At 64.7% G+C, this 25,679-nt stretch overlaps 1 protein-coding gene and 1 non-coding gene across 12 annotated transcripts; both read right to left on the reverse strand.

The window, feature by feature from the left end:
* On the reverse strand, window positions 1-25,679 carry CAPN15 (calpain 15). 11 transcript variants are annotated; one of them, XM_070231273.1, is made up of 14 exons: window positions 25,457-25,575; window positions 15,402-15,693; window positions 11,805-11,878; window positions 5,944-7,393; window positions 4,877-5,085; window positions 4,616-4,799; window positions 4,310-4,533; window positions 3,422-3,547; window positions 3,177-3,329; window positions 2,601-2,762; window positions 2,287-2,519; window positions 1,977-2,143; window positions 1,687-1,865; window positions 1-1,620 (listed from the first exon to the last, which is right to left on the reverse strand). In XM_070231273.1, the coding sequence occupies exons 4-14, from the start codon at window positions 7,369-7,371 to the stop codon at window positions 1,443-1,445; spliced, it is 3,243 nt and encodes a 1,080-aa protein (XP_070087374.1). In that variant the 5' UTR covers window positions 7,372-7,393; window positions 11,805-11,878; window positions 15,402-15,693; window positions 25,457-25,575; the 3' UTR covers window positions 1-1,442. The 11 variants fall into 11 exon arrangements, with proteins under 11 accessions (XP_070087374.1, XP_070087372.1, XP_070087378.1 ...); XM_070231271.1 differs by having other exon boundaries at window positions 1,971-2,143; XM_070231277.1 differs by lacking the exon at window positions 15,402-15,693 and having other exon boundaries at window positions 1,971-2,143; window positions 25,457-25,679.
* On the reverse strand, window positions 20,753-20,887 carry MIR9140 (microRNA mir-9140). Its single transcript, NR_128174.1, has one exon. It is a non-coding gene; the product is annotated as a microRNA mir-9140 (primary transcript).

The raw sequence follows: 25,679 nt of genomic DNA on the forward strand, positions 1-25,679 counted from the left end.
TTGTTACAAAACAAAACATTTTTATTTGGTCCGTCGGAGCCTGAGTCTGGAAACACCCATGGAGAATCACCCTACAGGGAAGGGGCCGACAATTGATAAAATAGTCTCTGTGTTGGAAGAGCTGGCCATATGTACAAGGTTAAAAATATTCACAGCTCAGACTAAAAGAGGGAAATATAAAGGAGGCCCAAAGGGGAGGGTAGTGCTTCCCGGGGTTTCTCCAGGTGTCAAAACCCCGCAGGCCCCAGCGGAAGTGAGGGGCTGTGGGCAGTGAGGCTGGGCGGGCCCCCAGGAAGTGGGGCAGATGCAGGACTCTGGCCCGACAGCAGCTGCAGGCAGGACAGCTTGTAGCGGCTCAGCTCCCTGGGCCTCTGGGGCGGGAGAGGGGCCGTGCCCTGTGTGTGCCTGGACAGGGCTGGCCAAGGATTTCTGCTGGACCTGGGTCCTCCCGGCAGAGGTCAGGTGGTGCTGAGGACGAACATACTCAGCACAAGGCAGGGTGGGCCTGGCCCCGACCTGCAGCTCTCGACCCGCAGCCTCCAGGGCATGGCTTCGATCCTGGCGAATGCTCCAGGAATTGCATAGTGTCGCCAGAAGGGCAGCTGGGACCCTCCCCATCCCCACCCAGAGCCCATGGTCGCCAGGCACCTGTCTCCTGGGACACACTGCTGGGACTCCAGGGAGCCCTGCTTGCCTCTTGGGGGGGAGATGGGCTCTGGGGGCAAGCCAGGGAGAGAAGGCTCCTGACCTTGTGCTCCACAAGGGGTGGTCCCTGTTCATCCCGGGGCCCTAGCCTGACCTCCCCAGAGGGGTGGTCCCTGTTCAACCCGGGGCCCTAGCTGACCCCCACAGAGGGGGTGGTCCCTGCTCACCCTGGGGCCCTAGCTAACCCCCACAGAGGGCGTGGTCCCTGCTCACCCTGGGGCCCTAGCCTGACCCTCACAGAGGAGGGTGGTCCCTGCTCACCCCAGGGTCCTGGACTCTGACTCTCATAAATGGGTGGTCCCTGCTCACCCCAGGACCCTAGCCTGACCCCCACAGATGGGGGTGGTCCCTCCTCACCCTGGGGTCCTGGCCTTTCACCTGCGGGATTTGGTTTTGTGAAGGGGGCTCTTGACCACCTCACCCAGGCAGGAGGCCCCAGGCCCACGGGGAAGGGACAGCCTCACTTCGGCACTGGTGATCTGAACCTGACCTCGAGGTGGGTGGGTCAGAGGAACTGGTGCACAGCCCCTATGCACTAGAGGTGGGTTCGAGGTATTCTGCTTGGTGGCTGGGAGGCCCGGGACAGGAAGGAAGGACAGGAAGGAAGGCCCAGGGGAAGCTGTGCCCCTCGGCTGGCAGCTCCCTGGGTGGGGTCCTGAGATTCTGGTTCAAGCGTCCTCTGCTGGGGTCTCCCTTGTAAAGTGCGCATGGGGAGCAGGCAGGTGAGGGCAGGGTGGTCACAGCGGCCGGGGCCCGTGCAGGCCAGCGACCTCGGGCGTGAGTGGGGGGCTGTGGGTGCCCCTGGAGGCCGTCCAGTCGCTGAGAAAGGCCTGGGCCGCCTTGCGGTGCGCCAGGCGGTGGGTGATGGAGAAGCCGGCGTTGCCCTCCAGCTGGGACAGGATCACCAGGACCTGCCTGGGGGAGGGGGCCGGTGAGGGCCAGCGGAGGCCAAGGGGCCGGAAGGGTGGGGGCGGGGCCCACCTGTGCAGGGGTGGCACGCTGTCGTGGGTGCGCAGACTGCCGCGCGTGGACACCACGTTGAAGCTGTCCGAGCAGTCGCACTGCACGTGCAGGTAGGACTTGGGGTGCCGGTTCTCCACCACCACGATCAGCCCCGCCCAGCCGTGCGTCAGGTAGTAGCACGTCATGCCCTCGCGGCCCTGGACACACAGCGCAGGCGCGGGCTGGGCGGGGCCTCCCCCTCCCCCACCCCTCCCCACGGCCCTTCCCTCTTCTCCTCCCCCCGACCCCCCTCCCCCACCCACCCCAACCTCGTGCCGCTCGCCCCGGCTCTCCGTGAGCAGGATGATGGCGTCGGCCAGCGTGGTCGGCTGGGCCTCCACCGGCTCCACCATGACCAGCCTCGAGCTGTACACAGCCAGCACGTGGCCGGGTGGCTCTGGGGCGCAGCGCGGGACCCCGGCTGAGGGGCTGGAGGCTGTGGGGGGAGTGAGTCGGGGGGGGGTGTCAGTGGCGGGGGCAACAGTGGCTGGGGCAGGGCAGCAGTGGCCGGGGTGGGGTGGGGTGGGGTGGGGAGGGGCCACAGTGGCCAGGGCGGGGCAGCAGTGGCCCAGGCGTCACCGTGCGCGCTGGCCGGGGGTCCGGGTGCAGCGGGGCTCCAGTGGTTGAAGGCACAGCACACCACGGCATACTCGCCGGGCTCCAGCATCACGTCGCAGTTGACGAACTTTTTGACGGCACGCTTGCTGTGGGCCAGCAGGCGGCCCAGGCTCAGGCGACCGCCGCTGCCGAAGGACGCGCGGAACACCAGCACGCACAGGTCCAACAAGTGGCTGTCCACCGCGTCCGCGCGCCTGCGGCAGACAAGTGGTCACCTGGCGCCCCGCCCGCGGGGAGGGGGCCCCGCCCACCCGCCGGCCCTCGGCCCCGCCCACCTGCCGCCCTCCTGGAAGAGCGCGAACTCCAGGGACGCGCGCTCCAGCACGGTGAGTGCCGTCACCCCGACGGGCCCGCTGGCCGAGCTGGGGAAGCAGCCCTGCACGCGCGCCTCCTGCCAGTCCGAGTGCACCTTGCAGATGTCCACGGAGTCGAAGTACCTGGATGGCGAGAGGGCGGCCCCACTGAGCAGCCCCGACTCTGGCTACGGACCGACAGGGCGCCCAGTGACCCCAGCAGGCGTGGGGTGCCTCCCGTAGCCCCGCCCCTCGATGCCCTCTGCATCTCCTGGGACTGGCGTCCAGAAGCCCCGGCCCCGCCTGTTGCCCGTGGACACCACCAGGGGGTGCCGGGTCCCAAGAATGAGCCAGAAAGGGCAGAGCCCTGCGACCCTGTGCTGACCTAGATCCCGGGATGGCCCAGGCCCTGGGGCGGTGGGAGGGACAGGCTGGGCTCCCCAGGGAAGAACTTGCCATGTATGGGGCAGAGACAGGTCAGGGGGGCCGAGGTGAGGGCAGCTGGGGCAGGGGGCAGGTGCGGCAGACCGGGCACCCGGCCCTGCAGCACCCAGCTACCTGATGAAGTCGCCATACTCCATCCAGAAGACGCCCTCGCTGCTGCCATGGGGCATGAGCTCGCCTCGCAGGTGCTCCGGCCAGTGTGGCCACTCATCTGACCAGCTGCCGTTCCAGGAGAAGCGGCCCCACGGGTTCCGGAGGCGCAGCAGCCTGTGGACCACAAGGCCGAGGCCATGACCAGGCCTCCACAGCTTCCACCACACATCCACACCCCCCGCTGCCCCGCCTGGCTCGGCCCCTACCTGGAGCCCTGGACGTCGCGGACATCGAGCACGGAGTAGGCGTGGCGTGGGCGCAGGCCCAGGCTCTCGTAGATGGCGTCATCCACCTTCATGTTGCCCCCCCCGCAGGAGGCGCCCATGAGGAACCTGTGCGGGCACATCAGCCTCACTGACCAGGGCAGGGGCTCAGCTGCCAGGGGCCCCCGCTGGCTCTGGCCCTGCCCTGGAGCAGGAAGGGGCAACACGGGGGTGGGGTTGGGGGCCTTTGGGGAGGGCGGATCCTGGGGACGCAGAGGAGACACATGGGACTCGAGAAGTGCTGGCCCAGCCCACGAACTCAGAGGGCCTGGGCTGGGAGATGGGCAAGCCTGGGCCCTGGAGGCTTCCTGGCGCTGGCTGGTCCTGCCAGCTCAGGGTCCGGCTCCCCAAGGGGGTGGGGCAGCACTACTGCCCAGTATCAGCTGAGGGCAGGGTCTCGGCACCAGTGAGCTGGCCCTTCCAGGTCTAGGTTTCCACGCCCTCCCCACAGACACGCTGGCCAGTGTGTGCTGGGTCTCGGCAGGCACCCCCTACTCCCATCGGGTGCCTCCCGTGGGGCTCACTCCCCGTGGCTCCACATGGCATCACAGGCCCAAGTCAGGATGGTGCAGGTCAATGGCCGCATCCTGCCTGCCCCCCACCCCTCCTGGGCAGGTGGGACTGCCGGCCCAGCAGTGAGCAATGACAGGGCTGCCAGCCAGGCCTCCTCGCTCTGGTCAACCCATGCCAGAAACATCTTGTGAATGCAGGGTGTGGGTCAGAGAGCGCTCGCCCTTACTTCTCCCACCGCTCCAGGCCCCGGCCCGGCCGTCCCCTCGCCTCGCCTCTCTGCCCAACACCGCTGCCCACCACAGCGCCCGCCCCTCTTACCCAGCCTCCTTAGAACTCAGCATTTTGGCCCAGATGAGGTCAGTGTCAACGGGCTCCTCTCGGGGGTTAGTGGAGCTGACCTGCAGCGCCAGGCTCTCACAGGGGGCGCCGGTGAGTGTGGCCAGGCCTTCGATGGCGCGCCCTGCCTGGAGGGCAAAGTAGGAGCCGTGCAGCTTGGCCAGCGCCTTCTCGATGAGGGCTACCCACAGCTGCTTCCGCTGAGCCTGCGAGGAGGGGCTGGAGTTGCAGGGCCGGCTGCCACCCGCCCCGTGCCCACCCCGCGCCGTCCGCTGCCCGCCCCACCACCTGTGAGAAGAGGAGGAAGCCAGCCTCGTCGCATGGCAGCATGTCATCCACCAGCACCGTCGTCCACGTGCCATCCTTGCAGAGCCGCACCTGGTAGGCGCCCTCCGCGCACAGGCTGCGCGTGACCATCACCCGCTCGACGAGGTCGGGCCGCTCGGCCAGCACCGCCAGCGCACTCAGGAACCTGCGCAGAGCCAGGGGCCGCGTGGTGAATGCAGCTGGACCACGCACCACCCGGCCTGAGCGGGCGCCCCAACTCACCAGCAGTTCCCCAGCAGCCCCTGCAGGATGTCTGAGGGCCGGAGCGTGTGGAACACGGACCATGAGACACTGTGGTCCCTGAAGACGGAGCAGTTGATCTCGTGGGGCCGCAGCCACTGTCTCACGCGCTGCTGGACACTGTCGCCTGCGGGGAAGCCCACAGACTCGGGCCCAGGGGGGAAGCTGTCGTCTACGAAGTTCACGCTGTTCTGCAGACACCACGGGTGTGTGCTCAGGCTGGGCCCGGCGGCCCACCGCCCAAGGGAGTACCCCGGAAAAGCTGCCTGAGCCCCAGAAGGAAGGGGGTGAGTGTGTGCAGGGCTCAGCCACGGCCTTGTGTGACCCACACGGGCCTGTGAGAACATGGGGGACCGCAGCCAACCAGGACACTACCAGCTGGCGACAGGTCAGTGGGAGGCGCAGCCCCCAGCCTGGAGGCTGAAGGGGTGTGGGTGCTGGGGACAGGGAACCTGGGTGGCGCCCACGCCCAGCCCACAGCCCACTGCACTGAAGGCCCCAGGAAAAGAGGTGGGGCACCTGGTGGGACAAGGAAGCCAGAACTCAAGCCCTCGGATGAGCTGTCAGGGTGGGCTGCTGGCAGTGATGGGGCAGTGGGGACACAGCCCCTCCAGCTGACCCTGGGGGTGACCCTTCCCTGAGCTCAGGCCTCCTGCAGCTCCAGGGGCAGACGAGCCCAAGGGAGCGTCCCAACCCTGAGTGCCAGCAGGGTCTCACGCCGGAAAAGCGCCACTCCAGCCTCCCTCTGGCTTCACTGTCAACGGGAAGTCGCGCCTGGGAGGGGTCAGGACCACAGACTGCGGGGTCACAGACCCTTAGGACAGAGGAAGAAGGGGCAACACACAGGCAGTGGGGACCAGCCACACTCAGGCAAGGGGTAACTTGGAGGCCCAACCCAGCTCAGGGCCAGGCTGGGGCTCAGAGCTTGGGGAGGACAGTGCTGCCCCTCTCTCCAAGAGAGAAGGTCCCACGGGGTTCAGAAGAGGCAGAGGAAGTCCTTGATCAGGGGCCGGGGGAGGCGAGTGCGGACCACCATGCCAGGGACTCACCTCCCGGCAGAAGGCCACGATGTTCTCCCAGAGGGCCTTGGCCTCGCCCTCGTCTGTCTGCCGCCGCTTCTCCACATGCATGCTCTCCCTGCGCCTCAGGGGAGCAGCGCCCCGTCGCTGGGCCACCAGGAGCTGCGGGGTGTGGCAGGCAGCGCAGTGCTTGGCCCGGGGTGCGTTGAGCAGAGTGCAGGCGGGGCAGGCCCACTGGCCTGGGCGCTCAGGTGGCGCCGTGGGGACAGGCCGGCAGGCCTTGTGGGCTGAGCAGGAGCCAGGCCTGTCGGCACCACAGTCTGGGGGCTCGCCGTGCTCCTGGAAGCCGTGCAGCTTGGAGCAGCCACAGGCCGTGCACCTGGGGGCCGCTGTGGGGTTCTTGAGTGTGCACTTGGCACACGACCAGGTAGTGAAGTCGGGGCTGGAGGGGCTGGCTGGCGTGTAGCGCACGGTGTCACCAGCCAGGTCAATGACATCGTTGCCTGGGGTGGAGCCGCAGGCCTCACAGCGGGCAGGGCTCGCGGGGCTGGGTGCTGAGCAGGAGCCACACCGACGCGATGCGGGGCCGCCCTCGGCCACGTCCTCCTCCAGCACGCTCAGCCGCTTACCCGACAGCAGCTCTGCCAGGCGGGAGGCGCCGGCCCCGGCCCACCCTGGGCCCTGGAGGGGCCCCTTGGAGCCTGCGGGAGGTGAGGGCTGGGCAGCCTCAGGCACCGGTGGCTGCAGCTGGGGGGGGACCTCGCGGCGGCTGCGAGGCACAGGGTTGTTCTGCAGGGTGGGCGAGAAGGGGCTGAAGGGCAGCCCCCGCGGGGAATCCTGGGCAGATGCAGAGGGAGGGTCGGCCTCCGTGCCTTCCCCAGGCTGGGGTGGGGTGGGTGTGACGTGGAAGCCAGCAGGGGCCAGGACCTCAGGGACCACCAGGGCCTCAGGAGGGATCCTGGGCAGCGAGAGTTTTCGGGGGCCCCCGCAGGCAGAGCAGGAGCTGGCCACTGGTGTGTTGTGCAGCGTGCAGCGCTGGCAGGCCCAGCCGCTCCCAGGCTCTGCCGCCCCCTCTTCCTCCTCCTCCTCCGGCCGCCCCCCAGGCGGCTCCACGGCCGCCAGCCCCGCTGTCCGCGCTGGACCTGCCTCCTCCTTGCAGCTGCCCTTGGGCTCCACCAGGACGGTGGGTGGCTTGGGCAGGACCCCATTGATGACAGGCAGCAGGGAGGCGCCGGGCACGGGCTCTGGGGCAAAGCCACACACCTCGCAGGCCTCCTTGCCCAGGAAGTTCCGGAAGGTGCAGCGGGCACACGGCCATTTCTGCTCCTCCACGCTGAGCCGCAGGATCTGGTCAAGGTCGGGCTTGTGCCGGGGGGCCTCGCAGATGGAGCACTGGCGCTGGCCGGCTGGGTTCAGGAAGGTGCAGCGCACACAGGACCACTCCCCAACCGCGGCCATGGACCCGGGCGAGTGCGTATGGCTGCAAGGGAAGGCCCCGGTCAGTGCAGGCCTGCAGGATGGGGGCCCAAGCCTCCGCCTGGGATGAGGGGGTCGAGCCAAAGGGATCTGTGCCCTCTGGGCTGTGATGACGCCAGGCTCAGGAGGGCAGCCTGTGAGGGGCTCGAGGACTCTAAGGAGGGAGAGGCCCCCCAAGGCCTCTGAGGGATCCCACAGCTCTGTCCTCAGACCCTTTCCAGAGGGGTGGACCTGTGGGGACAGAGGGATGGGGCTGAGCCACACTACATTGGTGGCCACGGGGCCCTGGTGTAGCGGGAGTCTTGTCAGTTCCAGGAAAGAGTGGGGGCTGACTTCCTGGACAGGGTAACAGGTGTCTACAAAAACCCACACCCAAAAGTGAGAGACTGAGCACTTTCCTCCCAGGACCAGGCCCTCCGCTGCGTCAGCACATCCTGGGGCTCCGGCCAGGGCAACGGGCCAGGAGAGAGGACCGGCCTCCAGCTGGGAAAGAAGAGGCAGAACTGTGTGTTTGTAGATGACGTGAGGCCCTGCACAGAAAAGCTCCAGAATCCACAAAAAACCCACTGGAGCTAAAAAACAAATTTAGCAACGTCATGGGGCAGCGGATGGACACACAGAAGTCAGTACTGCTTCTATGCCAGCAATGAAGAATCTGAAAAGGAAACTAAGGAAACAACATCACTTACAACAGCTTCCAAGGTAATGAAATACCTAGCAAGAAACTTAACTAGGGAGGAGAAAGATTTGTGCCCTGAAAACTACAACACACTGCTGAAAAAAATTAAAGACCCAAACAAACGGAGAGACATCCCGGGCTCATGACTGCACCCAGAGTGATCCACAGAGTCGGTGAAGCCCCATCAACACCCCAGTGGCCTTTTTTTCTCTTTCAGGAATGGAAAAACCCAATTCTAAAATTCATATCAAATTGCAGGGGCCCCCAGGGAGCCAAAACAATCTTGAAAAAGAGGCAGAAAATGAAGACAGGGTGGTATACATCTGGCTGTGGGCTCTATGACCAGCGGAACGGAATGGAGAGCCCAGAAGTGAACCTGGCACGTACAGGCCAATGATTTCTGACAAGGCGCCACAGGACAGTCCCTTCAACAATGGTGCTGGGACAACCAGATCTAAACGCTACAGGATGAAGCTGGGCCCTCACACCACATACAAAAATTAACTCAAAATGGATGAAAGACGTAAACATAGGAACAAAAACTATAAAACTCTAAGAAGAAGGAAACACAGGTAAATTTTCATGAGCTTGGATCTGGCAATGGGTTATCAGAGACGACACCAAACGCACAAGCAAATAAAGAAAAAAAATCAGACTTCAAAATGAGCAACTTCTGGGCTTCAAAGGATGTCATCAAGAAAGTGAAAAAGCCCACGGAATGGGAGAAAGCATTTGCAAATCGTATGTCTGAGAAAGGACTAGTATCCAGAACGTATAAAGAATTCCCACAACTCAACGAAAGACAAACAACCCAACTCAAAATGGGCAGAGGCTCTGAGCAGACATCTCTCCAGGGAACAGACACACCTGGACGATCAGCATGTGGACAGACGCGTGACAGCACGAGCCATCAGGGAAACGCAAACCCACCCGCAGGAGGCACCCCTCCCACCCAGGGGGCCCAGAATCAGAAGTGCAGATGGTCGCAGTGTTGGTGAGGATGTGGAGAAACCAGAGCCCCCAACAATGCCAGCAGGAACGCAAAATGGTGCAGCCGCTGTGGAAAACAGTTCCTCAAAAAGTCAGACAGAATTACCACATGACCCAGCAACTCCACCCCGAGGTACGCACCCAGAAGAACTGAAAACCGGGACTCTAACAAACACGTACACATGCGTTCGTAGCAGATCTATTCACAATGGTCAAGGAGTGGAAACAACCCAAATGTCCATCAATGAATAAACAGATATGCAAGATGTGGAATATTACACAGCTATAAGAATGAACGAAATGTGGACACGCTACAACGTGGATGAACCTTGAAAACATGCTAAGTGACTCCATTTATATGAAATGCTCAGACAGGCAAATCCATAAAGGCAGAAGGACGGGTGGTGCCCGGGGCGGGGAGCCAGGGCACAGTAGGCGTGGGTTTGCCTTCGGGGTGATGAACGTGACATGGAACTAGGCAGAGGTGAGGGCTGCACGCTGTGAATTCACTAAACACCACTGAGTTGTCCACTCTGAAATGGTTAGCTTTGTGAATTTCATCTCAAAAGAAACGTGAGTGCGTGAGGGGGAGGGAAGCATCAATGGTTCTCTCAGTGAGGAGCAGGGTCACACCGGACTCAGGGCCACCCGCTGGGTTGCCTAGCCAAGCTGCGTCTCTCCTGCTTGCCCGTCTTTGTGAGCTGGGGCAGGCGCTGGCTCTCTGGTTCTGGTGTTTCCAGGACCCCAGGCAGGGGTCTATTCTGACGTGTGCTGAGGGGCTGCAGGCACCGGACCATGAAAGGCATACCTGGCAGTGCTCCTGGCCTGCTCCCAGGGACATTCCTGCCGGGCTGAGGACACAGGCTCAGTCCTGAGGCCTTTTGTCCCAGGCCAAGGCCCTGGGACTGACCAACTCCAGCCACAACACAGCCTCCTGGCGGGACTGTGGGTGGTGACCCACCTGCATCTCAGCGGCCCCTCTGGTGGCCAGCCCTGGGCACAGGTGGGTCAAAGAGAGATGCCCTGGACTCGCCTGCCTACCACCAACCCAAACCACTGTGGCCCAGCCCGGCCCGGCCGAGGCTCACGGAGGCAGCTCCGTGTCCTGTGGCAACAGGCACACCCCGTCCTGCTCTCTCAGCGTGCGCTGAGGTGGGGGGCCCAGCAGGCAAGGCTGGCTCTGCACCTGGCAGCCCACGGGGCTGCGGGGAGGGTGGAGGGCAGGCTGCCCAGCCTGAGGAGACGGTCTGAGGTCAGAGAAGATGGGAGAAGGGGCAGGGCCACCATGACCACCAGCCTGTCCTGAAGTGCTGGCCACACCTTGAGGGCGTCCCCGTGTGCGGCAGGACACGACCCTCTCGGGGTGGGTGGCGACGGCTGGGGAAGGCGCCTGTCTGTGGCTGCAAAGCTGGGAACACTCAAGGTGGGCTGCACCCACCTGAAGCTCCTGTCCCAGGAAGCTCTGGCTGTGCACTGGGGGGCAGAGGGCTGCTGTCAGACACAGCCGGGGGCCTGGAGCCAGAGATGGCCATCGAGGACACGGTGTCTCCAAGCTGCCTGGCCTGTGGCATGGCAGCAGGCCGGGTGTGTGGAGGGCAGAGTGGGCAGGGCTGAAGGACTGGCTGGGGAAGTCAGAGCTGGGGGAGCTGCACTTGGCTCCCAGACGTTGCTGGTGACACACAGAGGGGGCGGGGCACCCACCTCCCACCCGCCAGTCCCCTGCACGGTCTGTCCTGCTGGCCGCTGGGAGCCTGGAACACAGGCCCCTTTGCCGGCTGGGCTCCTGGGCACCGGGCCTGCCCACCTCTCCCTGGCTGGGCCTCTGCTCCTCTGCACCAGGGCAGGTGGGATGTTCCTGACTCCCCCCCGCCCAAGATGGGCCAGGGGTCTGGAGGCGGGATGGGCTGGCCCCTCAATCCGCCTCTCAGGGCTAACCTAGGTGCCAGGGGGTGTCCACACTCCACAACACACACAGCCTCCTACACTGATCGTAGCTGCTACGCCTGGCAGAAAAATCAATTGTTCTTTACACCAAGGCACAAAGCCGGTGCTTCCAATGCCGTGTTCCAATCAGACTCTTCTGGTTCAGGAAGAAAGGAAACTCGCCTCTTCAAAAACAAACAGAGGCCCCCCGAGGAACCAGACTGCTCCCGGGGCCCAGAGACTTTGAAACCGCCTTCCTGGCCCGTGCGGCTGGGGCTCATGAGCCCCGTGGGGCCTCGTCAGAGGACAGCGTCCACGCGGGCGGGCCCGGTACCACAGAGTGGGCCTGGGCTGGGTCCAGGTCAGCTTTGCCCTTGGCTTCTGCGCTCCAAAATGTCTAAGAAATTCTTCTAGAGACAACCGGGACACTCCCTGCTGTTCCATACTCAGAGAAGGGCCCACGGTCAAGGCTGGGGGCACGGCGTGTACACACAGATGTGCACATGTGTGCAGCATGCACTGGGTCCTGGGCAGCCTCTGCCCTGGCCCCAGGCTCAGTGGATGGTCACTCCCCCTGCAAACCCACCAGCCTTGTCGCGGGGGCCCACAGTGCTGGTCTGACCCTTCATGGACCACCCGCTCCTGGGAGGGTCTCCAGGAAGAAGACTCAGGCCCCGACCCCCAGTGCAGGAGAGGTAGGCCCGCGGCCCTCCTAGGACACTCGTGCCCTCAGCTCCAGGCCCCTGGTGGTCCTGGACGCATGGAGCAAGGAGAGCCTTGCAAACGCCAGGGACAAAGGGAGCCCAGCCCACGTGCTGCTTACCTCGTGACCCGCCAGCCAGCCTGACCTGGCCAGCACCTGGGACGCCGGGGGTCATGGCAGGTTTCACAGCCGTCCTGGGGGACAAGGTGAATTAGGGAGATCCTATTTGGAGTTCCGAAAAGTTTAATTGAAAACAGTAACTAAAACTCAGAGTCAGCACTGGGGAGACAGACCCAGCTGGGCAGAAGTGGTGGCCCCTAGGCTGAAAGGCAGCTTTGGGGATGGCGGTGGTGGCACGGCTGCAGGGCTCCTGGGTCAGGCAGCAGGCGGCACTGCGCTTGCTCACCGACCGACCTGCACCTCACAATACACACCCATCACTGGGTAGGCCGAGGAGAAGCGGCTTGGTCAGGGAGCAGGGAACCAGAGCTGGCCTGCTAGAGGCTCAGTGCCTGTGCCTCCCTGCGCTCACCTGTTCTGGCCTCCACAACCCCAGGGTCCCCCTCACAGCCATCCTGAACACCCGTGGGGCCTGGTAGGGGCCGAGGACTCGAGACACTCACAAGGCCCAGCGACCTCAAACCCCCAGGCTGTCCGGAGGCAAACCCAGACCACCACCAACGGTCGGATGGTAGACCAGCGTTGACCCGGAGTCAAGAGCAGAGTCCCCACGCACAGCGCTGTGCAGAGGCCATCGCCCTGTGCGCCTAGACACAGGTGTGATCACGTCATCGGGGAGGCTGGCTGCTCAGGAGGATGACTCGTCACTTGCCTCAGGATGCAGGTCACCTGGCCAGAGAAGGCTGACCCCACTTTGCCCTCACAGATCCTCAAGTGCTGACACTCGGCTCCAATCCCAAGGGAGGTGGTGGAGGCACCCTCGGGCACATCCTAAAGTCCACATGCCCAGGACATGCCTGCCCCACAGGAGTGTGCAGGCTGCCTGGCACCTGCACGGGCACAGCCAGTCCTGGGAAAGCAGCCTTTCCTCTCCCTCTGGTGTCCGCACAGGAGGACCTCAGTGAGGCCACCAGACCTGAGGCTGGGCTCCCGGGCAGGCCACGCCAGGAGGTGTGGAGGCCCTGCCTGGCTGTGTCCACCCGACCCCCCACTGGTGCCAAGGTCGTTGGAGCCCCTGCCCCAGCCTGGTGGTGGGCACGTGAGACACGCCACACCTGGTGTCATCAGTGCACGGGGCGGCCCTGGTCAGGAAGGTTGGCCCAGACGTGAGCCTCTTCGGCGAGTGAGCGCCAGGGGCTGCCCTTCTGCCCCATGCCCGTCAGAGTCAGGGAGGGGTCTGTGGACTGTCCCCATGCATGTGCCTGGCTGAGTGCCATGTGTGTGTGTCCACGTGTCCAGGCATGGATGTGGGGGGTCCTGCCGGGGCCTGTGTGCAGGGTGTGGTAAGTGCCGCCCTCTTCCTGCCTCCCACGGCGCCCAGCTCCCCAACTGCTCCCCCATCTCTGGCCTGGGCGTCGGCGTAGTCCTCAAGGTCGCTAACAGCACTTCCTCCAGATTCACCCAGCCTGCTGTGGCTGCACCACTAGGAGAGCCTGGCAGGAGCCGGGAAGGTGAAAGGGCAACACCACTCACCAGGCCGCCTGGCTGGACAGCAAACTGAGACCCAACATGAGCACTCACACGCGCCCCTCGGTGCTCTGAGGAGCTGCCAGCAACCCCACAGTCCCACCTCAGCCCTCTAGCCCCGGTCCAGCCTCCCTCCCTGGGACCCAGCAATGCTTCTCGTGGCAATTTATCCTAAGGAAATAAACAATGGGAATTAAAAGACGTGTGTGGGTGGACGAAAAGATGCTCAGCACCACCAGCCACCAGGGAAATGCAAATCAAAGCACAGGAGGTACCATCTCATTCCCGCAGGGTTGCTGGGATCAAAGGCAGATGCAACGTGGCTGGCAAGGGCGTGGAGAAACCAGAGGCCCCGCACTGCTGGTGGGATGCAAAATGGCACAGCTGCCGTGGAAAACAGCCCGGCAGCTCCGTAGAAAGTTGAACATGAATTTACAACAAAACTCAGCAATTCCATTCTAGGAACCAACCCAAGGGAAATGAAGACATACGTCCACACAAAGCCCTGGACACGGATGTTCACAGCGTAGGACTCACGGAACTGAGTGGAAACAACCCAAATGCCGTCAACTGGGGATAAACAGTGTGTTCTCCCCACACGGCGGGACGTGCCCCAGCCATAAAGACGAACAGGCAGAAACATGCTACAATGTGGATGGACCCCGGGAACGTGACGCTCCGCGAGAGAAGCCAGACACAAAACAATGTGATGTGATTCCGCGTGTGTGGAATTTCTAGAAAAGGCAAGTCCCTGGACAGGAAGAGGATGGCTGCCAGGGGTGGGGGGTGGGAGGGACTACAAACAGCAGGATCTTTCGGGGACACGGAGATGCTGTAACCTGGGCTGTGATGGCTGCACGGCCCTGAGGGGGTAAGGCCACCGCCTGTTCACCTGCGAGCAGTGCGGCTGACAGAGTGGAAGTTAAGTCTCAACGAGGCTGCTGCGAAAAGGCGGAGAAGTTCACCAGTGCGTCATTCGCGCACCAACCGGGGAAACTCTAATAATTCACTGTGACTCCTGCCTCTCACTGGCCCCGCTGTGGTCCCGCTTCCCAACACAGCCCTCTGAACCTCCAGCCCCTAACGGCTCGGCCTGCGAGAGGAACGGACGAGACCCACACTCCACTGCCCCCAGGTGCCTCGTGTGCGGGGCTCAGGCCTCCCCAGGAGGCCAGCCCTCCTGCACGCTCATCAGGACCCTGCCTGCTGCCCGCCTTCCCGGGGAGCCAGGACATGCCTGGGTCCACAGACACCAGGAATCCGTCCTGCACGAGTGAGCCGTGTCTGTGCGAAGTGGCAGCAGCTGCGGTCTCGATGCCCTCGAGAGAGCGGAGGGCATCTGCTATCCGCAGAACCCAAGCGTCCAGCGTGCAGGGATGACCCCGTCTCTGCCCCAAGGTCCGGACCTGAGTGTTTGCTGAGCACCAGCGGGGACACAGGGATTGAAGGCAGGGACATCAGCGTGGGGTGGGATATCGGGGCCCGGCCCTCCCAGACCTGAGCAGAGGACACCGGGCCCAGCCACCCCCACACCAGTCACCCCAGCACCTGAGGGAACTGACAGGCAGCCTGGTCTGAGACACCTGCTGTGGGCAGCTGCAGCCACAGCTGGAGGGAGCCGGCCCAGGAAGGTCTGCCAGTGCAGCCCTGCAGCCCCACTGCTCCCCTGCAGGCAGCCACATCAGAGCAGGGGCACCACACAAACACGGACGGGGGCCTGGGCAGTGTCCCCCCAATCCAAGGGGAAGCAAGCCAGCGTTCTTGGCGCATTCCAGCACCACCCGGGCCTGCGGTCGGCACCCCCACCCCCCAGCAAGAAGCTCCAGAAGCAGCTTCAGCACAAGCATCAGAGGGAACAGGTCATGCCGTCCCCACCCCACTACCATCTGCGACCCGCATGAGAGCGGCCGGTGTCCAAGAGTGGGCAACGCCCGAGCCTGTGGGGTCTCGTCCCCTGGGCGGAAGTGAGTGGCCAGAGGACGCTAAGGAGCAGGGACTCCAGTTCTCTGCAAGCCCCTCTGCCAAGCACAGCCAGCTCCCGCCCCTCGGGGCCCTGCCCCACCGGCTTACCTTCGGGCCCGGGGACGTGGGGGCTGGTGCTGCCGGGTGACCAGGGTGCCGCCCCAAACGGGCCCCCCAGGGCCGCTCCTACACCAGCCGGCCGCTCCCGGAGGCCCCGGGTAGGACGGTCCCCCAGGGAAGCCGTGGTCCGACTCGGTCTCGGCGGCCAGCGAGGAGGCGGAGCTCCCCATGGCCCCCGCGACGGCGGCCGCGCTGAAGGCCAGGCCTCGTCACATGTGGCCGGCGAGCAGGGTGCGGCATGGAGGGAGGGCAGCACCCACGCCGGAGAAGGGCGGCCGTGCTGGTCACAGTCACACGACACCAACAAAAACAGACAGAGAGAATAAAGAGAAAGAGGAGAAACTGCATGACTCATGGGAACGAAGCCCTGGGCCCCAGAGGGTCCCCCAGCGTGGATGACCCAGGGTGGGAAAGACACTAGGCCCAGAGGGTCCCCCGCACCGGCGACCTGGGGCAGGAAAGGCCCTGGGCCTGTGTCTGACCCACAGCAGGTGTCCTGCGGTGCCCATCCCAGGGCTCCCACGGCCAGGGGTCCCCGCAGGGCCGAGGGCCCAGACTCGGCAGATCTGCAGCCCCTGGCACACGGGGCCAGGAGCCGGTTGCAGGTAGCCTCCCACCCCGTAACCAGCGCCCCGTCTCTGCTCCAGAAAACCCACAGGGACCATCAGCCACCCTTAGGGTTGTAGCTGCTGTCTTCAGAGCAGGTTTTGTCCTTGGTGAGAAAAGAAAACGCCAAGATTTTGTTGTACCGTAGAAAAAAAGGATCGAGGGGATGTCTAACCAAAGGAAAGGCAAAAAGGTGGGGAAAGGGCACAGCGGAGTGAGGGCAGCCCTCGCGGGACGCGGGACAGCCTCAGGAGGGCACTCAGGCACCACGCAGCCAAACCAGATCCGCACGATACCACAGTCCTACCCATATGCCCTTCTGGAGCCTTCTGGAGGGAGGGCCTCCCTAGAGAAGCTGCTGGGGCCGGGGAAGGTCCCAGGAGGAGACGGGGACCCAGGAGGTTGGCCAGGCCTCCAGGGAGGCACGCCTGTGCTTGGGGAGGCTGTGTTACTCCCACGGGCCGAGGGGGAGGAATTAGCCTGAGAGCGTCGCCTGGAGAGAAAGGCCGGCCGTGTCCAATTTCAGAAGAGGGAAGTCCTGGTCAGGTTCAGGGAAGATGCCAGCATGGCTGTTGCTCACCTGCCGGGCCAGGCTTTGGGCCAAGATGGGCGTGCGCTTGGCTTTCTGGTTGTGCAGGTGACCAGCAGCCTCCACCCCCGGGTCTGCTCTCACCCACTGACACCGAACTCCTCACTTCCAATTGAGTCCCTTGGACACAGGAGCCAACGGCTGGGGTGGAGCTGGGGGCACGTGTTCTTGCAGCGCAGACAGGCCAGTGGGCGCCCAGGGCGTGTGTTGGGGGCTGGGCAGGGCTCCCCAAGCCTGAGAGTGACCCGCAGCGCACACTGCTCTAGAGGCCGGTGGAGCCAAGCGCCACCAGTATGGGATGGGGGCTTCGGTCAGACCAGCCGAGTCCCCTGGGACTGCCTGTGCTCCCAGGGAGGAGGCGTGGCAGGACTGAACAGCATCAGCCCTGACTAGCCGGGTGACCCCACAAGTCACCCACCGCTTAGGCCTCCCCCACAGAGCATGACCAGAGCTGAGCAGTTGGGGCAGAGGCCCCGTAAGGAACGCCCGCTTCCCTGGCTTACAGGAACGCTGTCCAGTAGGAGCATCACGCGAGCCACAGATATTTCTAGTCCTCTGACAGCCACATGAAAAAGTAAAAGAAACAAGTAAAGGAATCACGATGATGCATCTTATGTAACCCAACACATCCAAACGCCATCACATTGGTGGGGATCCAAACGGAACCAGCGTGGGCCACGGGTGTGGATCCGGATGGAGCCAGCGTGGGCATAGTTGCCTGTTCTCAGTCGAGGCCTTTGGACTCTCACTGTGATTTACGCTCATCCCGACGTAGACGGGCCATGCTCTGGGTCAGGAACCATGTCCTGGTGGCTTCCATCCCGGGCAGCGCTAGAGAGCGCGCAGAGCTGGTCTCAGTGAACGCAGCTGCGGGGTGCCCAGAACACAGAGCACACTCACCAGCGGTCAGCAGCACGTCAACCAGGGTCACTCAAGACACCTGCCTCTCCCATGGCTACAAGTTGGACACAGGACAGCGACAACGGCCCAGACTCCTGAGCTGCATTCCGCACGGGAGCCCCTTGTGCAGAAAGGGCTCAGGCATTGCTGAGTCTCCCCTTTAGCAGGCAAATCCTGGGCAGTGGGGAGGGCAGGGGAGGGCTTGAGTGGGAGCCAGGCTCAGCAGCAGAACTGCTCACAACGGGACCCCAGGCTGGTCTGTCCCCAACAAGGAGCTCTGCCCACGTCCACGGTGAGAGCAGAGAACGGGGCAGGGAAGTCTGGCCGAGAACCCCAAAGCCGAGAGGGTAGGGGAGACAGACATTGCCATGTGCAGCCAGCTCAGGGCTGGCACTTGCCCTGTGCCCCAAGGTGACGCCACTACGTGCATCTGATGTGGGCAGAGCCGACACAGAGTGAGGATGCAGCCCTGGGCCTCCCAGGGGAGTCTGCGGGGCCACAAGGGCTGGGCTCTGCTGGGAGGAAGGAACACCAAGGCCAGGTGCAGACGGGATGTGTGGCCTGAAGCACGAGCTCAGGGAGGACCCACCTGCTCTTCTCCGATGCCCCTCACAGGCCCTGCCCCGGGGCAGTGAGCACACAGCCCTGTCACAGATGCGTGGGCGTGTCTGTCCCCACCCTGGCAGCAGCTGTGGCATTGTGTCAGCCTCCCGCCACGCCTGTGGGAGACCCTGACCCTACAGGCCTCACCTGGCGCTGCCGCGTGGCAGTCTCTGAGCCTCTCCTGGGAGGCAGGGGCAGCATAGGCCCCTCTCGCTGAGGCTCGAAGAGAAGGGAGAGAGAGGCGGCCAGGAAGGCGATGCCCCCGGGCAGTGTCTCCAGAAGGGCCTCTCTGGGGCTTTGGGACGACAGTGCCCCCCCACCTTGCCCACAGCAGGGAGGGATCCTGGGAGTGGGACCCCACAAGGGCCACCAAGCACAGCATGGGCTCCCCAGCAAGCAGCAGGCCTGGAGGTAAGCCGAGGGTCCCACCTGCTTGGGTGAGGCGTGGGTCCACCCACCCTGTCCTGGCTCCGTGTCATAATTACGGGGACAGGGTCTTTCACAAACACGCCATGCAAGCCATCCCTGAGATGGCTGTGTCCCCAAGACGGCGCCCAGGGGGGGCCTCCGCAGCAGAGCACACCCTAGCACCAGGTGGCCAGCCTCGTGCCATCCCCCAGCTGCCACTTCTGCAGGGACTGTGGGGCGGGCAAAACCCCCAGGGCTGCTCCTGCCGCCCTGGAGCCCTCTGCCCAGGCCCATTCATTCATTCATTCCTCTGCCTGGCTCCTTCCTCCGCCTCAGGCCGTTTCAGGTGGAGAATGTGGCACCAACAACACTCTGGCGGGCTCGCAGGGGGCTCCTTGCCCTCATTCGAAGCGTGACCCCAGATTTAAACAGGGCTGCAGCCGAGCTCTGGCCTCAGGGAAGCGTGGACGCAGGGCCCCCAAGGACAAGGCGTCAGTCAGCAGGGGCGGCCTGTTCCAGCCCAGCATGAGGTGTATGCCCAGCGTGGCACCGAGAGGAAGCAGGGACCGTCCACCCAGAGGGAGGAGCGCACGAAGGGCCAGATGAGGATGACACCCTCCCCAGACCCCGCCTGGGGCATGCCTGTCTGGGTCCCGGCAGGCCAATTCCAGGGCAACAACCCACCACCCCTCAGCCCAGCCCGCTGCCCTCCCAGGGCCCTGCGGGTCCTCTGAAAGGGGTGCTGAGGCCCGAGCCCATCGGAGGCACACAGAGGGCGGGTGCCGTGGAGCAGGGGCGGGTGACTTGCTTCCACCAAGTCACAGTTTACCCAGCCCAGGACCTGCAGGGGGTGGATCAAGAAGCCTGGGGGCAAACAGAGGCCATGGAAGGGGGAGAGGGATGGAGAAGGCGGGGGAGGGAGGGAGCAGGGAGGACGGGGAGGGGGAAGCGGGCAGAGGAGACGTGGGAGATGACAAGGGCCATGGCCCAGGTGCCCCCCAGGGAGGGAGTGGGAATTTATGCCCGGCCCTGCCCCAGGCACAGGGGAGGAAAATTCCCCCATTCCCAGGGACGCTGTGAGCTTGTGCGGGCATTAGCACAGGCTGCCCCTGGGGGCACAGGAGGCATCTGAGCCCCACGGGACGGTGGCGGCCCAGGCTCTGCACAGACGTGTGTGCTTGATGATACCTCCACACGCATGCACACGCCTCGCCAGCGCCACCCCCGCACACACGCTCCCCATACCTTGCTAATCTGTGCAGGTGAGGAGGTGAACCCGGCCACACAGCGCTCCACGCACGCCAGGGAGCAGGTCTCAGACCCTATCAAGGTCTGTCTCCCAACCTGGGACAACGGCACCTTCACATGGCAGCAGCCCTGACAGGTTGCCCGAAACCAGCCTCAGGACGGGGATACAGGGGAGGGACAGGGAGAGCCGCCCGCGGAGGGGACATCCAGCTTTTCTGGGTGCCCATGGCTGCCGCGTTGTACCTGAGAACCACGCCCCCAGACAGGAAACCAAGAGCCCAGCGGTCTGTGGGTGGGACCCCCTAGCCTGAGGGAGGGCTACCCCCACCCACGACAGTGAGTGAGCCCTGACTCCCATCCCTACCAGAAGCCAGGCCGGGACCCCACCCTGGGGACGGCCCAGACTTCGAGCTCCCCACCCCGAGAACTGCAGGACAGCATGTCCTACGGCCGCTCCGTTCTTGAGGGCTCAGGCGCCTACACCAGCAGCTCAGGGGCCCGTGCCCCTTGAGGCAGGAGGACAGCGGGCACAGTCAGGGAATGGGCTGTCAAGGATGAGGGGTTCCATCTGGGGGACCAAAGGAACGGCAGACACATCTCCCTGCAGTGCGCCCCGAACGACAGGGCCACAGCCGCCTTGGCCACGAGGCTCCGCAACGCAGGAGTCTGGGCAGCAGGTCTCGGGGCTCCACGGGCACCCACGCTGCACCCCTGCCAGCCGCTCCACAAGAGCCCACAGTACGTGGGAAGGAACTCACCCCGAGGGGCCTGAGCTCCACCAACACTAGCGCCTGGGTCTTTGCCGCAGGAAGCGACTCTCAGCAGCAGAGCAGTCCTGCCTACGGCACGTCCACCCAGAGGGCACGGCCTCTCCTGGATGGTCCCGGGCTCTGGCCCCGGACAGCAGACCCCGCCCCCAGGCTCCTCAGCACCAGCGAGTCCACGGCAGAGTGGTGCTGACCAGCCACGTGGTCCAGGCTCAGCAGCCACCCCATCCCGGGGCATCTGACCCTCGCCGGGAGGCCAGAGGTCCCAGGGTGCAGCATGGCTCAGCCACTCCCTGCTGCCTGGTCCAAGGTCCCCGGCCACCCCTGGGCCAGCCTACGACAGATGGGGCTGTTCAAGATCCTGGGCCCCAGGGAGAGGTGCCGGGTGGGGCAGGGCTGCGGGCAAGCAGCCAGGCCGCCATCGAGATTTGCCTGGACCCAGGTTCCGGCAACACCTGGCCACTCCCACGGCCAACGGGCCACCACCCCCAGAGCCGGGGGCTTTGCTGCCCTCACCACACATTGACCGTCGCAGGCAGGGGCTCTCACACCCCCACCACCCTGGGTGCCGTCCACCTTGCTGTGGCCTCCTCCACATGTGCTGCTGCCCTCAGATGAAGCGCCGGCCGGCCACCCCTGCCCTGCGGGCCACACCCTAGAGCGGGCACAGTCCACACTGCAAAGGCTCCACTGAAATCACTACAAACGCCCCTGGGGCCGGGCCAGGGAAGAAACGCGCCTGCCTTCCAACTGGGAGCCGCTCCCCAAACGAACGTGCTCCCCGGCAGCCAGGGGCTCTTGCTGGGGTTTCTGGACGTCGCATCAGTCCCCAAAAGCAACCGGAGCCGCCAGCTCCGGACAGAAGGCAGGGCCCCTGCCCTGCAGCTCAGCCCCTGTGTCCTCGGCTGCTCAGGACACCTTGGAGACACTTGTCGATGCCGGTCACAGGTGAACACTGGCCGTGGACCAGACGTGCTGGGCCCTCCGAGCACCTGCTTTCCGGGTGGGAGGGGAGAAGACGGGCGTCTTGGATCAAACCCGCAGTGGAGCAGCTCACGCTGGGAGGCCGGGGAAGAGTAGACCGGGTCCGGGGCTGCCTCCAAGGAGGGGGCCGGGCCCTGGGAGTCGCACACACCCCAGTCGTGCATCATGAGAAAGGAAACTGGTTCCCACCCAGTCCCGTCAGCAACGCGGACGCTCTCAGGATTCGGTCTCTAGTTCACATGTTCAGTCTCACCAACGCTTAGCACCACTTCCAACAGGAAAGGGGGCAACAGATGGGCATCTCGTCTCTCGGCGCTTCCGTATTTCCACGCCGAGCGATGGCAGGAGCAGCCCCAGCCAGGGAGCTGGTGGCTGAGCAGGCTTCACAGGGCGGCGGGTACCGGACCCTTCAGCTCACCCCAAAGGGAGGCGGACAGGGAGCTGGGGAAGCCATGCGGCCGGCCCCACGAGCGCTGATCCCACACGCTGGGGCCCCTCTGCAGCCACATCTGTAGTACAGCCAGGTCCAGGACATGCTCCTTTCCTCTCAAATGGGGGTGAGGCAGAAGCTCCCAGAGGCCAACCTGCCTGCATGAATCTATTTCCAAGGGCGACGTTCTGAAGCAGTGTGGCTGTGAGGGGGACAGGCACGAGGAGGAACTCCCTGTGCTGCGGGTCTGGGCTGCGCTGCCACTGGAGGGCGGGAAGCCATGACGCCCACCGTCCACAGCGCGAGGCTTCCACACAGCAACCACTGACCCGTGTCCCCCGCGATCTTGCAGCAGCATCCAGGCATGACCCCAGCACGGACACCAGGGAGGGGGCACACAGCCCTCGCAGCTCCCCTTGACCTCGGGAAAGCCTGAGAGCCGGGTGTGGACAGCTGCCAGAGCCTGAAGGCGTGCGCTAGGACAGGGAGTGAGGCCACGCACGCATCCACCATCTCGTGTGAATACTACCCTGGCACCCCACGCTGATCAGCCCCATGAGTGGCCCCTCCTGTGGGTACCAGGAGGCCCCGCACTGCCCCTCAGGGGTCTCTGTGCTGGGCTGGGACACCCCGTCCTCCTACAGCCCCATGAGTGGCCCCTCCTGTGGGTATCAGGAGGCCCCGCACTGCCCCTCAGGGGTCTCTGTGCTGGGCTGGGACACCCCGTCCTCCTACAGCCCCATGAGTGGCCCCTCCTGTGGGTATCAGGAGGCCCCGCACTGCCCCTCAGGGGTCTCTGTGCTGGGCTGGGACACCCCGTCCTCCTACAGCCCCATGAGTGGCCCCTCCTGTGGGTATCAGGAGGCCCCGCACTGCCCCTCAGGGGTCTCTGTGCTGGGCTGGGACACCCCGTCCTCCTACAGCCCTGGCAGCAGGCCCTGGCCTGGTGGCACCAACGCAGCCACCTGCAGAGCTCCTGCTCAGACCGTCCCTGGGCCACTGCTGTGACCCATGGGGTGACAGGGCATGGCTGGGCAGGTCCCCAAGCCCGAGAGGCGCAGGCAGCCCAACCTCAACCTCAACAGTCTCCTTGCAGCTCATTCAAAGAAGGTGAAGGCTAGCAGGTCCATCTTCATCCCCACAGAGGCTGCAGGGTGCTGTTCTGGCCTGCCTGGGAGTTCCCCTCAGACTTCAGAGCTGCGGTGACTGAGCTGCCTGCCAGTGAGCAGTGAAGGAGGATACTCACGGACCATCTACTTGGCGTGGATGGACGGGGCTGGGCACCGAGGGTCAGTGTGTGCAGGGGGAGCCGCGGATGGGGCCCAAGGGGCCAACGTCAGAGCTCGGCACAGACTTCCCAGGCCTTCTCCGCAGAGTGGGGAGGGGGGGAGCCTGCATCCACACCGAGGAGTTTGGCAAAGGAGAACAGATGAGAGACGAGATCATGTTCCTGCTTTGGGACACCTGTGGGTGCCGGGTGCCAAATAACGGGGTACAGGGCGGACCAGAAAGACAGAACAGTGAAGAGGCAGCAGTCCAGGCCAGAGAGGCGGAACCAACCGCCGAGCCCAGAGCCCCCTCCGTGCGCCCAGGGCAGGGAGCCTCCTTGCTCGGGATCAGGGCCCAGAACTTTAAGGTCTGAAGAAACCACCAAACCCGCCTGTGCCTCTCTGCGCTCGGACCAGGGGCATCTCTCTTCTGCCGCACAGTCCAGGGCAAAGCGGCAACCCAGAACGGTCATGGATGTGACCCGTCACCGGTGTTTCCTGGGTTTCTGTGGCTGTGGTTCCATTTAATTACGCATGTGCCCTTCCAGCACCTTCCATGCATAGGGTGGTGGGAGGAAGTGGCCCGCCCTGGGAAGGCCAGACCAGACCGCGGGTGGCCGCACTCTCGGGCTCTTCACTGACCAGGTCAGGCCCATGAATGACATCTGTGATTCTGGGGACTTCTAGGGCAGCAGAGTCCTTCTTTCTGACTGCCACGTGTGGAAGACAAACACAGGAGGCGGTGGAAGGAGGAGGAGGAGGAAGAAAGGCAGCCTCAAGGTTCCGGAACCTGGATGTGCAGCCCCCTCCACCCCTCCCTGAGCAGCAACTTAGTCTCCTGGTCTGTAAAGCACGGCTCGGCTCACCAGAGAGCTCGGCGCAGGGCCTGAGAGCAGCTTCAGCGAACATCCCCGCCAGCAAGCCAGACAAGCCGGCCTCCCTGGTGAAAGGCACAGCTCCCTCACAGATGCAGGATTAGAGGTCACTTCCTCCTCATCTGGAGCCCGAGGTCTGGGGCTCAGAGCAGCGACACAAGATCGGAGACAGGGCGTCCCTGCCTACCGCCATGGAGGCCCTGAGCCTTGGGACCAGCAGGGCTTAAACCTGGCCCTCAGGAGGTCACGAGGTCACTGGCCTGTCTGCTCAGGAGAAGCAGCTCCAGGGACTTTCGGGTGCACAAGGGAAGGGCGAAGAGCGTTCCTGCGCCCAGCCCCACGGCCAGGCTGAGCCGGCTTCCTGCGAGACCTGCATCCACAGTCAGGCTGCGGAGCAGTGGCTCCCGGGCTCCCCTGACGTCTGGGGCCCTCTTCCTGAGCCTTGAGCCAGGGAAACGCACTCTTTCTCTCTTCACATCTGAGAAAGTTGCTCAGAAGTGGCAAGACGGAACCACCCCAGCTCCTCCCCAGCCCAGGCTGTGGGGCCGAGAGAGATTCTGGGTGTTCTCCCCACCTTGCTGTGACTCACACAGCCCTCCAGACCTGGGCCCGGGGAGGGGCCTCAGGAGCAGCACCCAGCTGAGCCCCAATTTTCCCCACAGGACACCAGGGCTCCATGTTGCAGGACCCCAAACTCCCAGGCCTGGTCTCACAGGGGTCCTGTAGCCTGCAGTCTGGTCACAAACTCCTGTGCGATAAGGGCCCCCCCCCCACCCCCCCACGACAGTCAGCGCAGTCCGTGCCACTTGACCACACAATAAGGGTTCCCGGGTCAGGACCAGAAGGGCTCCTTTTGCACCGGCAGGAAGAGCCCGTCCGCCTAGCAGCCTGGCAAACGTTCCCAGGAGCCACCCTCTGTAACTTCCCTGTGAGGCGCCAGCGCCAAGAGGAGCAGAGAAGAGGAAGTGGGGTGGCCAGGGGGCACACAGGCGCCTGCGCTGCCCGCTCCGTGGGCCGCCCCGGCAATGCCCGAGTCCCGAGCTGGAGAGGGAGGCGGGCACGGCGGGCACATCCCCTAACACAGCGGGACCAGGACTCCGTCCGGAGTAAGGGCGCTCAAGGGCAGGCAGGGGCCGAGGCCGCCCCCTGTGTCCGCAGCACCGGGCTGGTCTCCCAGGGACCCGAAGACGCAGGTCCCCGCCGGTCCCCTCCAGGCTGCGCCCGCAGCCCAGCCCGGGCTCCGGCCAATCCGCTGGAGGCGCCGGCGGGGCAGCAGGCTGACCCCGGATCCGAGGCCGGGCGGCTCCCGGCGCTGCCCGCCAGGCCCGCGCTCCGGCCCCGACCTGCCCGGCCGGCGGGACTCACCTCCGCGCCCTGGCGGCGCCTCCTCCGTTCCCGCAGCCCGCGCGGCCCCGGGCCCGCTCGTGTGCGCCGGCCGAGCCACAACTTCTGCCTCCGGAGGGCGGGCGGGCGCCCCTCCTGCCGCCGGCCGCTGCCCCGACGGCCTCCCGCGCTGAGTGGCGGAGCCGCCAAGCGCCCGACCCGCCCGGCCCGGCCAGCGTCCGGCGCCCGCCCTACGCCGCCTCCG

Source organism: Equus caballus, chromosome 13 (genome assembly GCF_041296265.1).
Source record: "Equus caballus isolate H_3958 breed thoroughbred chromosome 13, TB-T2T, whole genome shotgun sequence".
Classification (NCBI taxonomy): domain Eukaryota; kingdom Metazoa; phylum Chordata; class Mammalia; order Perissodactyla; family Equidae; genus Equus; species Equus caballus.

Coding starts and splice junctions, on each gene's coding strand:
- CAPN15 (XM_023616736.2), bottom strand. CDS start 15,583: ATGGGGAGCTCCGCCTCCTCGCTGGCCGCCGAGACCGAGTCGGACCAC. Junction 4,800..4,876: donor GGGCTGCTGGGGAACTGCTG/GTGAGTTGGGGC, acceptor GGCTCTGCGCAG/GTTCCTGAGTGCGCTGGCGG. Junction 4,534..4,615: donor GCTTCCTCCTCTTCTCACAG/GTGGTGGGGCGG, acceptor CCCTCCTCGCAG/GCTCAGCGGAAGCAGCTGTG.